At 41.1% G+C, this 15,138-nt stretch overlaps 1 protein-coding gene across 4 annotated transcripts in view; it reads left to right on the top strand.

Annotated features, from left to right (window-relative positions):
• The first annotated feature begins 259 nt into the window (after positions 1 to 259).
• The window catches only part of HIVEP1 (HIVEP zinc finger 1), a 179,561-nt gene continuing 164,682 nt past the window's right edge, over positions 260 to 15,138 (top strand). The window contains exons 1-3 of one of the 4 annotated variants that reach the window (XM_021009855.2): positions 6,660 to 6,807; positions 7,196 to 7,325; positions 7,969 to 8,113. In XM_021009855.2, the coding sequence (XP_020865514.1) occupies positions 8,074 to 8,113 (40 nt within the window). In that variant the 5' untranslated portion in view covers positions 6,660 to 6,807; positions 7,196 to 7,325; positions 7,969 to 8,073. Of the gene's footprint in view, positions 370 to 4,863; positions 4,953 to 6,659; positions 6,808 to 7,195; positions 7,326 to 7,968; positions 8,114 to 15,138 lie in introns of those variants that run through there. The other 3 variants (XM_021009853.2, XM_021009854.2, XM_078153601.1) reach the window with 3 other exon arrangements.

Genomic DNA, 15,138 nt, shown 5'->3' with positions numbered 1-15,138 from the left:
TTATCTATACTTAGACAACAAAGGCAAGTTAATGCTAATGCTTCTCTCTCTGCTGCTTCTGGATTCCTTTACCATTACCCACCTGCTTCCCTCAGTACGAAAGCACATAAATTAATAAATATATGTACAGCATTCAGAGACACAGAGCTGAAGTTATACAACGTAGGCGGTGCGATAGATAGCATCAAAGTCCCAGGCATGGGCCAGAAAAGGGGGGAGCTGAGGCAGCGGAGGGAAAGCACCTCCCCTTTGCATTTCCTCTCACGCCCACTTTCAACCTACTAGGCTTTTGGTTTCTGCATTTGTTGTTTTTAAAATTAAAAGTTAAACCCAGGAAGCTTTAGTTATGACTTTGGAATTGCACTTTGGGTAAGTTTTTCTTTACCCTTTTTCTGACGTTTTGCTTTGAAAAAGCTGTAATATATGGAAAAGTTAGCATGTGTATTGAAGGTTTCGTCAGTGAGTTGTGGAGAGGAGGAGAGGATTAAGCTGATGAACGGGAAAACCCAGAGCCGGGGGAAGGAGGAGGGGACAAGGCGTGTGTGACCCGCCAGCGGCAGCGAGCAGGAACCTCCGGGATCTCCGAGTCAGCAGCCCTACAAGCCCTAGCTCCTCACTGTGGGCAGAGAGCTTCTGAGCTGGAGGGGCCGCTGCAGGGGAAATGCGAGTCTCCTTTTTTACATTAAACTCTGAACTCGGTAGTTAGGGTGAGAGTACTGGGAGGGTTGAGGGGATGCATTTTAAAGAGAAAGATGGGGTCATGCCTGGGACTGGGGGTTGCAAAGTGGACTATTCTGTTTCACTTTTCTTACGGAAAGTAAATTACACAGACAATAACAATTTAATTTATAACCTCGGGCCTCCCCCTTCGCCGCCCCTCGTCCCCCCCTCCCCTGGGGGGTTTGATTACTTTGCCTTTAGGAATGGTGGTGAATAAGCTAATTCGTTCCTTATGGTGGTGGGGGGGAGGACAGCCGGGAAGAGAGAGGTATGAACTCTATGAACGTTCTCCCCCTTCCCCACCCCCCAACATTGTATCTGTTTCTGATGGTGAAATGCTGTCGTTAAGAAGGCCAACCGCACCTTCCCTTCCAGTAGCTTAATGAAAAATTAAGAAAATTTCCATGTTTGGTCTGTATGGTGTAAAGATTGAGAAAAATGTTTGGCTTGTTTTGTGGCCAAAAAAAAAGTTTAACGCCTATTTAGTTGGCTTTTCTTGCTGTCAGATTACTGAAAAAATTAAACATGAAATTGACTTTTTTCTTTTCACATGTAAGTAACCTGAGAAAGTAAACTCAAATCATATATATATATATGTATACACATACACACACACTCAAATCATATATATTAAATCTATGAGCTAATAATTAGTAGAACAGTAAATTTGTGCATTACCCCCCAAAACTACGTCTTGCTCTAAGAAAATTGTAGTTTGACAGACTTAAATGTTAATTTTTCATGCAATTCAAAACTGCAAGTTTGTATCACTGAATGAGTTAAAATTTTCATAGGAATTCGAAATAACCCACTGAGTAGTCCTATTGAATGTATATGTATACATTCAATATATATAGCTAGTGTCTCTGATGACTATCATTATTTTAAGTTTACGTGTTTTAAATGTGGTAACACAAAGCAGAATCGATGTTAACATGAGAATTTTTATATTTTCTGAATTGGTTTATTGTAAATTGTTTTCATAATTAAAAAGTAGGCTTTTTGGAACTTTAAGATTATTAATTTTGGTAGGTATGTGCCTTTGTTACTATATCCTCAGTTCCATTTTGTTTCATTAAAAGATGGATTCACACATTTGTGTGAATAAGATAGTGATATAAGTAGCTTCCAAAGACAAATACTATTACAAGGAAACGCCTCAGTAGTTTGTCATTGACAATTTATATAATTATTGAAATGAGCGTTGGTTTTTACCTACTTATAAATTCTTGTTTTAAAATAATTCTTGTTTTTTCTCTCCCCTTATGCATTGTTCTTTATGTCTACACGCTTACTTTTCTTGTTTATGTAATCTTTTTGTTTCTGTTGCTTTGAGTTTCTTTTTAGTCTCTGGAGCAGTTTTAGGTTAGGGAGTCCACCCTGAGCAGCGGAAATGCATTGTGAAGGCTGTAGGGAACAAAATAATCTAGGCAAGTGTCCTGATGGCATGCTTTAGAATTAAGTAGTCGATGTCCTAACCCTTTTCATTTAGTTAATCTTGGATTTGCTTTTTAAGAGTAAAGAAGCCTCATCCAGCTCTTTGATACCTCAGGCTGCTCCTTTCTCTCCTGTTAAGTTTGTGGTGGCAGTATCTCTACATCCCAGACCTTTTCATCCATCCATCGCTACCATCCCTGCCTCCTGGTATAACTGTGAAACATACTTTGAATCTTTGAAAATGATCCTTAAGACCTCCCTAGATTGTCCACTTCAGCTTTATATACAGCTCAGTGTTCTCCCGTCTACAATCTTGCACTACCTGTTTTTTTTTCTTTTTTTTTTCTACTTTTCTCAATCCTGAACTGAGATCAAACCCTGATTTAAGTAATTCTCTTCCGCCTTCTTTCCCTCCTCCCCAAGGCTGGATTTATTGCCTAGTCTGGCTTTGGCCCCTAGAGGGTAGTTGTGACAGAGAAGCAGGCAGGTATGGGTTAATCCCCCTTGAAGCTTCGGCCCTGGGTACCACCAGCCAAGCGCTTGGAGCGGGCCTCTGGAATAACCTTGGCTTTCCTCTCTTTTAATAAGAACATCCGCCACCACCAAAACTGTGGTTTCATGGTTAATAATAATTCCCCTTCGTCCCTTCCACCCTCCTCTCCAGGTTTTTTTTTAAGTTGTTTTTCAAAGTTAATGAGTTTCAAGTTTCACAATGACTTTTCCCTTCCCTCTCCACGTTGCTGAGGAAACCCCCTTGGGGTACCCCCTATTCCCTCCTTCCCCACCTCCTGCCGCTCTGCTCACCCTTACACTCCTGCCCTACACCATCCCCCATTCTCTACCCCTCCCTCATTCAACCCGGGAAGGGGGCGGGGCCGGGAGATCCCATGACGTCAGCGGCCCGGCCTACATCCTGCAATAGAAAGTAAAAAGACCTGGAAGCCCATACTGTCCCCGCCCCTTTCCCCTGAACCAACCGCCCTCAAACCCGCGCGACCCTCTCAGCCCTTCCCCCGTAAGCAGCCGTCGCCGCGTGACTTCACTCAGCTCCACTCCCTGCCCCTCCCCCTGGTCCCATGGGACAGCCGGGGTCACCCGGCGACCTCCCTTTCCCTTTTCCCCTTCCCCCAACTCCCGCTTCCGCGGCGTTTCTCGCCTCTCCCCTCCTCCTTCCCCCAGCTGAACTACGCGTTTCGTAGCCTGTGAGGGGAGCCACCGCCTCCTTCCGCCCCCCCCCGAGCGTAGAGGGGGAGGTGCCACTTCCTGATTCCCGTTGGCGGGGGGTAGGGGGGAATGAGAGAGACCCAGTCTTCAAAGTGCCCCTAACCCCTTGACTGGAATGGGGCGCGGATGGCTGGCTTCAGCCTCCTCTCTCTTTCTTGTACTAGGCTTTCAGTGTATAGAGCCTCCACGGAAGGGTCCTCTCTCCCTGAGGGGCTCACAGCCCCGACCCTCCAGGAGGGAGACTCCACTTTCCCCCTTCCCCCCATCCCCCGGCTGGCCCCGCCCCCGAGCAAGTGTTAGCCAATCATCGCATCTCCTCTTGCCCCTGGGGGAACCCCTGCCTGGGCGCCCCGCCCCGCCGCGGGAAAGCCTCCGGACCTTCCCCCGCCCCCGCCTGGAGCCGGCTCTCCTCCTCCGGCCCCGGAGGACATTGAGCGTGTCCTCCCTCCCGGTCTTAGTGGAGAGAGGAGGTAACCTCTTCTCTCTGAGAGCTCGCCCGCCCCGCCCCCATTCTCCGCACACTCCCTCGCCCATCTCCCGGTGGGGGGTTACCCCCAGCTGCGTCTAGGCTTCCCTAGGGGGAAAGCGGGTCGCACTCTCTGGGATGTCTTCCCCTTCACCCCAAGCCGTGTCCGTCCGTCCGCCCCATATCACTTCCTGTGCAGCCAGTCCTTCCAGGGTGGACAGCACCCTCCCTCCCCCGGCGCTTAGGTCCTTCCTCTCCCTCGATATCTTCTCCTGCCCCCCGCCCCCCTCTTCCTTCCCCCTTCCCCCCACCCATTTTCCCCTTCCCCCCCACCAGGTGCCCGCTACGATCATGTTTAGTGCTGAGAAAAGAGAGAAAAATGTTAGGCGCAGGCCCCCCTCCATGGTCCTGTCCTCCACTCCTTTCCCCTCCGCCCCCCCGGGGCCAGCTCCTCGCGTTTGATATTTCAGTGCGGGTTGTTTTAGTGTCAGTCGCCGGAGTGGAGAGTGGTTACTGCTGGGGGCGGCGACGGCTGTGCTGGAGGAGGGGGAGAGAAAAGGGGCGAGGAAGGGGGAGGGGCAGGGGGAGGGGGAGGTCATGTTTGTGTTTGAGGTTGTCAAGTGAAGGAGGGATCCCAGGCGCCGCCGCCGCGCAGGGGTCGCGGTGCTTCCGAGCTGCTGCTGCGGCTGCTTCTGCTGCCGCGGCTGCGGCTCCTGCTGCTGCTGCCTCCTCCAGAGGCGGCGGCGGCGGCGGCCGCCATCAGCAGCTCCAGCGCCGGGGCCGGGGCTGGCTTCGGCGGCGGCGGTGGCGGGCGGCTCCGCAGCTGCAGGTTTGAACTGGGCTCCGCAGCGGCACTAACGCCGCAACCAGCCCCGGGAGGAGGCGGAGCGAGGGGCGAGGCGAGGGAGGACCCGCGGATAACGCGATCCCCGGGCTGGGGGTGCGGGGAGGGAGGAGGGAGTGCGGGTCCCCTGCGACCTGCCGGGAGAGGGAGCCGAGAGGAGCAAGCGGGGAGGGGATGGCGGGGTGGGGGGAGACACTTCCTACTAGTGCGCGCCTCAGCCCTGCTGCAGCCGCCAGAGCTCCGGTCTCGTAGCCCGACCAGGTAAAAAAGAAATCTCACCTCCCCGCAAACCTTGTTACCGCCGCAGACGCATTTTTTTTGGGGGGGGGTGGCTGGGTTCGAGGAGGAAAGAAAAGGGGGGCGTGAGGAAGACCAGGCCTCAGCTTTCCCACCCCAAGGCTTTGTGGGTTTCTTTTTTCCCCTCTTTCTTCTCCTCCCCCCCCCTTCTTTAAAGTCCCTGTTTACTCTCGTCTTCTCCCTCTGGATTGTAGATAAGCGCATGCAGTAGTTGTGATTGGAAAGATGGGCTTGTAGTTGTGTTGGTTCGGGGCTTGCATTTCTGTGGTGCTTGCTAATGAGTTATTGGCTGTGGATGGGAGAATGAAGGGGGGGGTGTGTGCTCGCAGTGGGGAGGCTCGGGTGCTGTCGTTGCTCTTCTTCTCTTCTTCCTCCTTCTGGCTCCATCGTTTTCTCTTTTTCCTCCTCTTCCTCCTCTGCATCCACTCTCGGGTCTGTCCTGGGTTTTCAGTTCCATCCCCCTCGTCCTGGCATGTGAAGCGCTTTGTTCAGTGCAGCGTTGCAGAGGGGTTTTCCCAGGCTCCGCCCTCCACATTCATTCATGTTTTTCCCTTTGCAACTGTCTTTACGCTTTTGATCATGTCATGTTTTTGCTGTATGTAGTAATTTTTTTTCCATAAAGGAATGATCGTACTAAGCTAGTGTAAAGCTGCAGCCTTTAAAATGCCCATCTTTTCCCATAAAGATTTTAACATGGAATGGTAAGCTAGGAAGGGTGGATAGGCAGTGTAGGGGTAGAGGGAAGAGATATTAACAGACTGGAAATTGACATGTTTAAAATTTTATAGTCCAAATCGTTTTGAATTATGTAATTGTATTGCATTAAAATTAAAGTTCACACTTTAGAAATCTTAGGTATTGTGACTATTTTCGACTCTGTGTATATAAAAAGAAATGTAGTTTAAGAGTCTGATGCTTATTTCTCACGAATTATACTTAATTCTGTATTGGATAAATGAGCAAACAAGGTTCCCCGAGTTGTGGCTTGTAAGCTGCTACAGTACAGAGAGCCTGACCATATCCGATATCTAGCAAATCATTTACCACACATTATGCCATGCATTTATCATCATCCAGTATTATGCTCTACATTCTTCCAATATTCTTTTTCAGAGAGATTTATAAATATTTTACTATGGCCATTACTGACCTAGCTTGAGGAAGGGAAAAGACATTTAATAACAATAGGTAGCTTTTACCTTTCTCTTTCATCTACTTCCAAGCATCAATCCAAGCATTTCTAAAAGCTTGTATTACTGTATCAGTGTTCCAAGAAATGTCTCTTTCCCCACAAATGCCAACTGACTTTCACTATTAGAATTATTTCTTAGCTATATGGTATCTGACTGTTTCAAATAATGAATTCCTAGTGACTAGCTCACTAGGAATTAAAAACATTTTAATTCCCCTGTTTCTGGCTTTGGGGCCTTTGCATAGTGATCATGCTGTCCTATTAGAAACAGAGAAAGTAATAGTACTTAGTGTTTGTTTACCGTCTGTCTTTCAAAGGAGCTTAATGAAAAAAGAAAAATTTGCTTTTTAACTGTGGTGTTTATGACAAGCTCTATGTGAGTGATTGGGAGAAGTGATATATTTTTGTAGTTGATCTGGGATAGGAGAGTTTGCAATTTTTTTGTATTCTAATGCTTCTTTGCGGTATGAAGGTGACCCTGGGTTTTCCATGGATATCTTATATGGAGTTCCTGGTAGTTCCCATCCCTGGAAAGTCTTATTACAGGCCAGTGATGGACTGACTGTGTCTTTTCTGAGGAGCATCTTAAAAAAAGAAAAGCTTCATCACTTAATAGTTGGCCATCAGGTGATTATTTTATATACACATATATGTGCATTATATAGAAATATATATCATATGTACACACTTATACATAAACACATATACATATATATTCATGAAATCCCCAGGTAAGGTATAGATGGAAAAAGTACATGAAATCACTGATCTTTAAATTATTGTTGAAGTTGAAGATTACTGTATATAGCAAATACATTTTATCGTCCTATTCAATAGTTTGTGTTTCTAATAATGTATACTTTAAGGATCCAGGATTTCATTAGTGTGGCTGTATCTCACTGATTGCAACTGTTGAATTCTTTAGTATACTATAGTGGTGAGTTGCAGTGGTTGTAGTAATCACTTATTGATGAATGTCTGTTAACTTAGCTAATTTGATTCTTTCGTGATCTAGAAGCCGAAATTTTTAATGCATTCCGTCAAGATGAGACCTACTAGAGCTTGTACTCTTACTGGTAGAATCTTAAAGGACCTTTTCTAATTGCCTTCATGCCAAAATGGAGCATTGGATCCTTCATTAAAATGTAATAATATTTTTATTATTAGTAGAGTCATTTGAAAACTGAGGTGGGACTGTGTGCCAGATTTCCTGTTAAGAAATTTCAGACCTGTAAAATAACTGGACTTAATCACTGCATTCAAATTTTGCTTCTGACATGTTACTAGCTGTGTAACCATGGACAAGTCAATCAGCCTTTCTGAACTTCTGACCTTCAAGTCAGGAAGACCTAGCTTCAAGCCCTACCATTGTCTGTGTGACCTTTGGAAAAGTCACTTAACACCTCAGTATGCTAGACAACTGTTTAAGGTATAGATTGCACAATAGATGCCAATCTGTACTGTGTTGATAGAGGGGAATGACTTAGACCACTGAAATCAGGGATCCTGGCTAATGCCTTCCTGTGCCCTTACTAGACCACCTCCTGAGGAAGAAATGAAATAATGAATACAAAGTCCTTTGTAAACTTCAAATCTTGAGATGAACATGTCTGGTCTTACTGTTGCAATGCCTATTACAGGCCAGGCTTGAATGGCAGATTAGTGAGCCTAGAGGAGAGAGCTCACCCTGTTTGATGTGTGTTCTTGAATTTTGGCTCCTGTCCTGACACTGAAGTCTCAGTATTTGTACCAATTTATCATTGAGTAGTTTTGTTTTCATTTTCACAGTGCATGGATTAGCTGACACATTTTATGGGTTTATGGAGCTACCCTTCCTTGACCTGGTTATACCACCATTTCTAAGAGGAAGAAGTTGCTTGTGACTAAGAGAAGATGCCTCGGACGAAACAGATTCATCCCAGAAATCTGAGAGGTAAGAGCCTATATATTTTCTCCTTCTAAAAAAAAGAATACCATGTTTGGAGAATGAAACTTGCCATAAATCTTGCAATGAGATATCTTGAGGAATGAGGATTGTTGAGGTTTGTGGAATATAACACTAAAGATCGAATGGTTTTGAGTGGCAAAATGACTATGCTGTCATTGGTAGACATATTAAAGATCTAAATGTAAGCATCTCTCAGCAGTCAAAAGGAAATCTCGGTTTGCCTTTGAATGATCTATCTCACTAACAAAAAGGACTTTAGTTCAAGTTTTTTTTTAATTCAATTCTGTCAGTTTCTCTTGTTTCTTAGGAAATGCTTAAGAAATAATTGATTTGCCTTGATATTTGTCTCCATTATTAGTTTACAAGTCAAAATATCTAATTTTAAGGTAAAGGACAGCTGGTACTGGTTGTTAAGAGTTAAATTTGACATTTATTGGATCTGTTACTTGCAGAACTTGAAAGCAGGAAATTTGACCTGTTTTCCATCAGGAAATAGAAGGCCAGCCACTAGTGGATGGTATATAATTCACATAAAGAATGGAAATAAGTGCATTTTTTCTCTATTAGAAGTATAATTTTAATATCAGTAAAGCAAGCTCCTTCTGCCTTGTGATTTTAAATCATTTCTTTTGTTTTTAATGTATTTTTACTCTTGTGTTTTTTTTTCATTTTGGAAATTAGGTAAGTGCTTCACTGAATTAGACAATCATCTGCTGAAGCAAACAAGGAAACAATTCTAAGCAGATTCTAAAAAATGATCTTAGAGAATTTTATCACTATAGATTTCTTGACAACTTGTAAAAGTATAAAATGGCTTAAAAATAGAAGAGATTCACTTGGAAAAAGAAATTATGTGCCACTACTCTTAAGACCGCAGGATCATAGATTTGGAGTTGGGGATCATCTTGTGAAGTACAGACCCCTCACTTTACAGACAAAAGCTTATGATACTTTTCTCCCTTTCTGCAAGCTATTTGATAAAAAGGGATGGCACTCCACCTTTCCTTCACTCCTAATGTACGTACTACTAGGTAAAAGGATATTAGAACTGTTTCATTAGCCCAAACCAAGTTGATACACCAATGCGTGCCTGAGAGTTTTTTTCTTTTACAGACTGAGTATCTGAGTATGAGATTTAACAGACTTATGAAATTCATTTTCAAAGGGACTCAGATAATATTGTCAATGATGTTTTACATTTGCTGTATTTCAAAAAGGTTTTGAAATTGGTAGAAATTTTGGTAAAATAATTTTACTTAAAAAGCTTTATTATCGATACCCAGGTGCTAGTTATTTAAGACTATTAACCTGAAGAGTACAGGTTGTAGGTTTTTTTTTAATCAAGCATACTTTATAATTCAGAGTTTAAAAAGGGGAAACAATATTTTGTGTTGTGGAGAAGTTATCAATAGTTTCGAAGCTAAACAACATGAAAAAATTGTCCATCATCCTACCAATGAGAAGCTAAGCTATTGACTGGAATAGTTAATTGTATTCACTGTTTGAGGCACAGGAGAGCAATTTACACTAAATTAATGAACTGAATAATATTGATGGTCTTCAGTAGGTTAATGACCTGCCAAAAACTAAAGTTCTTATTCATGAATAGGATGTGATTCAATAACTACATTCCTTTCTGGTAAATACATAGTAAAAGTATCAGGAATGTTACTGAAAAAAGTAACATTTTATGTTTATTAAATTAAAAAAAAACCTACTGACTGCCTAATTTCTATAGGATACGGTGGCCAGGGATACAAAGAGAAAGTGAAAACAGTCTTTCCCCTCCTGGACCTTATATTTTCAGTGGGAATATAGATACATAATAATTTTCTTAGTCTCCTAAAATTCCTAGAAAGAAGAAGAGAAACATTATGAATGTTTTGTGACACATTGATAAAATCTCTCATGACATTTTTAATGGACAAGATGGAGAGATGTAGACCAGATGTTAGTACAGTTCCATGAAGTCCCAACTAGTTGAAAGAGTGGGCTCCAGTGAGTGGTGATAAATAGATAAATGTTGATCTGGAGGTCCCTCTTGAGTGGTGTGCCAAAAGGCTTTGTTCTTAATGTTCTTCTGTTCAATTTTATGACATAGATGGCATCCTGAACAAATTTCTGTAATGATTTGATGCTCTAGACAGCTGCTATATTAGATAATAGAAATGGATCTAGAAAGATTATAGTAGAATAGAATAATGGTTTTGAGACTAGTTAGATGAAACTTAATAGCTATAGGAAATGGAAAAAAAACTAGGAATGCAGGATCAAATTGACAGTGAAGATATTCTTCATAGGTCTGAATAACAATGGTTATCACTATTAAATAGTGTTTTAGTAAATGAAGGATTTCTAGTTTGTAAGCTGTTGATTCTGCTTATATATTAATAAATAGAAGGTACTACACTTGTTATTTTGGTTTAGCAATAATAACTTAGATGTTTAGACCAAAAAGAGTGTTTTGAGACAAAAAAACCTAAAAGCTAATTTGGAGCGTGATTTTGCATCATTAGCATTTAATATGGTGGCTGATTTGGACCAAAAGACCCAGAATTCATACTTGAGTTCTATTATTGAATCCACAAGAACTCACTCACCTTCATCCTGCCATGATTCACTTTGTAAAATACAGAGATTATTTCACATCAGACTAACTAAAAGGCATTTTTGAAGTTGAATAAGAATATTAGCAAGTCAGTTTGAGTACAGAAGAAAGTCACCGTAAAATTTTTAGTTCCCAATACAAGACGAGAATCTGAATTAGATTCATAGAGACCCTATAGAGTGTCGTTAAGGAGTTTCAGAAAAAGACGTGCTATTCCTAAGTGTAGAATTGGGCATGGATCTTTTGTTGGGAAATTAAAGGAGGATTTCCATAGTTAAGTTATAGCAGCAGTAAAGGTGGTGGTGGTAGGTACCCCTTCCTACCAGCAGTAATGATATAATGATTCAGCAGAGGGGTCAGAGTGGGCAGGTGTCCCAGTGGTATGTTGAAAGGTCAAAGGACTATTTTGATTATGAATTGCATTTATTATTATTGTTAATTTTTGGTGAGGCAGTTGGGGTTAAGTGACTTGCCCAGGGTCACACAGCTAGTGAGTTACATGTCTGAGGCCAAATTTGAATTCAGGTTCCCCTTACTACCAGGCCCGGTGCATCTATTGTGTCCCTGCATTAAGTTTTAAAAGCAGTATTGTCCTAGTTTTCTTTTAGGCCTTATAGCCTTGTTGGTATAGAGTTTATGATCATCCCAAGAAATGATTGAAAGGTATTAGTATTTTATAAAAGTAGTACACTTCAACAATTAAGTTTAGCCAGCTTTTTTGTTTTTATAGTTGGTGGTAAGTGGCTTTTTCTTTATTTGCAACTAAATTTGCATAATGAGATATCCGTTTTCCCTTATGTTATTTTTGGGGGTAGCCAGGAGCTATGATTGAATCTGGTGTGGAAATTTCTACCTTTTCTCTACCTCTCCAACTGATGCAGATCATCAAATTCTCTGTAACTTAAAGTCTTAGAGAGTTGCCTGAGGCTCTGATAAGTTAGTGAGTTGCTAAGAAACCTGGAAAGTATTCTAGAAGAAATTAACTTTAGGCATAGTATCTTGAAAGCTCCAAAATGGATACTTGGACTATATAAAAAAAGATCCTGTCATAAACACAAGTATAAAGGGATTGAAAATTCCTTTTAGTCAGTCAAATACTCATCAAGTACAGACTATAGCCAGGCACTGTGCATTCAAAGAAAGGGAAAAATCAAGCCCTGCTTTCAAGGAGCTCACAGTCTAATAGGGAAAACAACATGACAATATCCATGTACAAATGGGATACATAATGGATAAATTGGAGATACTCAACAGACAGAAGGGGGATCAGGAGAGATTTCTAATAGCTGGTATTTAAAGAAAGCCAGTAGATAGAGATGAGGAGGTAGAGAATTTCAAGCATGGGGGACAGCCAGTGAAAATACTGGGAATCTGGAGATAGAGTGTGTTGTTTGAGCAACAGAAAGAAGGCCAGTGTCACTGGACTGAAGAAGACATGGGGGAAAATGGGAGTAAGGTATAAGAAGATTGGAAATATAGGAAGAGGCTGTGTTGTAAAGAGCTTTACATTTCAAAAAAAGAGGATTTTATATTTAGTCCTGAAGGCAATTTTCACAACTTTGGATAAGGGAAGAGTTTTTTGACTAAACAAGGAATAGAGATTATCATCAAAAACAAAATGGACAATTTTGATTGCATAAAATTTAAGAGCTTTTGTGCCAACAATCTCAGTGTAGGTAGAATCAGAAAGGAAATGATTAAGTAGGGAAGAATCTTTGCAGAAATTTCTCTGAAGGTGGTCTGATAGCCAAGTTATACAGGGTGTTCCAAAAATTGATTAATAGCTTACAGCTGCATTAAGACTTTTGGGATAGACTATGTAAAGACTGGTACAAATATGGAAGAATAAGACTCCAACTTCAAATGATTAAAATATTTGCATAAGCAGTTTTCAGAATCTGAAATGCAAGCTATCCACAGCCCCACAAACATAATTTGGAGTACTACTAATAAGATAAAATGAAAATCAAAACAACTCCAAGGTTCTACCTCACACCCATTAGAATGGCAAAAAGTTTTTTTTTTAAAAGAAGGAAAATGAAAATTGTTGGAGGGTCTGTGTTAATGGTGGAGCTGTATTGTAGTCAAAGTATTCTGTAAAGTAATTTGGAACTGTACATTGAAAGATTCCAATCCGTTTGGCCCAGTGACGCCATAAGGTACTTAACCAAAAGGGAGCTCAAGGAAAGAGCTCTTCACGTGAGTTTTCTACACATGTATGGTTATATGTACAAAAATACTTGTAGCAGCATTCTGTTTTGTAACAAAGAATTGGGAACAAAGTAGAGGTTCATCAGTTGGAGAATGGCTGAACAAATGGAATTGAATATTGTTATATGGTGTGAAATGGCAATATGAACAAGTTCAGAGAAATCTGGTAAGACTTGTACAAGATATAGAATGTATCATGTACTTGATACAAGCTCAAGCAAAACCCAGAGCACAACTTATATAATGACTACAACAGTGTAAAGGAAAACAACTTTGAGAGACATAAGAGTTCCAATAAATACAGTAACTAATCATACCTTCAGAAAACTGATGAGAAGGAAACATGTTCCTAGCCTCCTAAAAGAGAGATGATAGACAAGAGGTGCAGAATGAGACATATGTTTCCAGATCTTGCTAATGTGTATATTTGTTTTTCTTGACTAAACTTAATTATTTCAAGGGAAGGCTTCGATTTGAGAAGGAAAAGTTGTTAGAAGGTGCTTGGTGAGTAGTGATCCTGTTGTTGTTTTTAAATAGAAAACTTCAATGAAAGATTTAAGAATATGCAAAAGTGAGCCAGAAGCAAATTCGGAAGGGACACAGATAAGGATGGTTTTGTTACTATATACCTAAAAACCTAAACTGCACTTAGTAAAAATTAATAGTTTCCTGTTCTTTGCCTGTTGAAATATTCCTGTTTAAGTTCATTATTAAAGATGCATATTTTTTAAAAAAGATAAGAAAAGGCAAATGGCTTGTTTAAGGTTAGCATACTGCTCAAATGTGTAAGAGGAAAGACTTAAGTTCCCAGCTTCTGGACTGTAAGACTAAGCCTCTGGCCATTACTCCATGCTGCTTTTCTGACTCATCTGTAGTAAAATTTAAAGAATAGCATTGGGTAGAGGAGATTACATTGTAACGTCATGCATTTGGAGCTGGAATGGATGTTATCTGTTATGTAGTGCAATCCCCTCATTTTACTGATCAAGCAACTGAGGCCCAAAGCATTTATTTTACTTGCCCAGTGGTCATACAGATGTGAAAGTAGTAGATCTGGGATTGGAATCCAGGTCCTCTGACTCTAAATCCAAGGCTTATTTTGCGCTGTGTCACAATAATGAATATCATATTCTTCCTTATTTTTTTTTCTGACTAGTTTTGTTTAGTTTTCAATAGATTGCACTTAAATAAACTTTCATAGAATGCCTATTGTATACATGGAATTATGGTTGAGATTGGCAACACAGAGATCAAAATAAAAATCCCTGCCCTCAAAGATTATAACCTGATGTCAAAGAGAGGTAGGTTCAAACATATACACAGATAAATGTGATACAAGGGAAAATTTGATAGAGAGAGTGGAAAAGTCAAAACAAAGTTCTCTTAAGAAATTTATGGAAGGGAAGATCACTTCCATAGGGGAATGATGGGAAGATTAGAGAGGCATCATGGAAGAGTTGATACTTGAGCTGGTCCTGGAAACAAGACAGGTTTTCAACAGAAAGGGTTGGGGGCAAGGGTGTAGTACATTTCAAAAATGATGGAAATGGTCTGTGTTAGTGCAAGGAAGTGGGAGAGGGCAGGATGAGATCAAAGAACAACTGACCCTGGCCTTTGACAACTTTCCGCCATTTATTGGGCTCTTCCTCTTCAAATTACTTTATCTGCTTACATGTTGTAAATTATGAGTACTTTGAGACAGGGGCAGTCAATCTCTCTCTCTCTCCCTCTCCTTCTCTCTCTCCTTCTTTCTTTCCCTCCCTCTCTCTTCCCTCTCTGTCTCCACCTCCCTCCATTCCTTCCTCCTGCCATTGTCTCTCTATTGCCTAGCAAATAGTAGGAGTTTAATTAATGTTTGTTGAATTGAACAACTAGTAGCATAGTTGGCTGGGACTGAAGAGAAAAAGAAGAGAGGAATGGAGTAAAATAAATTCTGAAAGGTTGGAGCATTATAGGTATATTCTGCTTTAAACAAATATTGATATGTGAAAACTTGAATTACGAGACAAGCTAATTAGGTGTGATTAGTTACCTGATAAAAAGTTTATTTTTAATAATGGTTCATAGTAGTGAACAGTTAAATTATTAAATCATTAAAGATGAATGTTGAACGCACTGGATTTAAAATGGGATTTGATTTAATAATTTTTGATATATGCACAGCTACCTTGCTTGCAAGTTAGGAGGAATG

The sequence above is a fragment of the Phascolarctos cinereus genome, unplaced genomic scaffold (assembly GCF_003287225.1).
Source record: "Phascolarctos cinereus isolate Bilbo 61053 unplaced genomic scaffold, phaCin_HiC Scaffold_4;HRSCAF=312, whole genome shotgun sequence".
Lineage (NCBI taxonomy): Eukaryota > Metazoa > Chordata > Mammalia > Diprotodontia > Phascolarctidae > Phascolarctos > Phascolarctos cinereus.
Note: the sequence above shows the minus strand (reverse complement) of the source record. Positions and strands in the feature narration are given on the sequence as shown.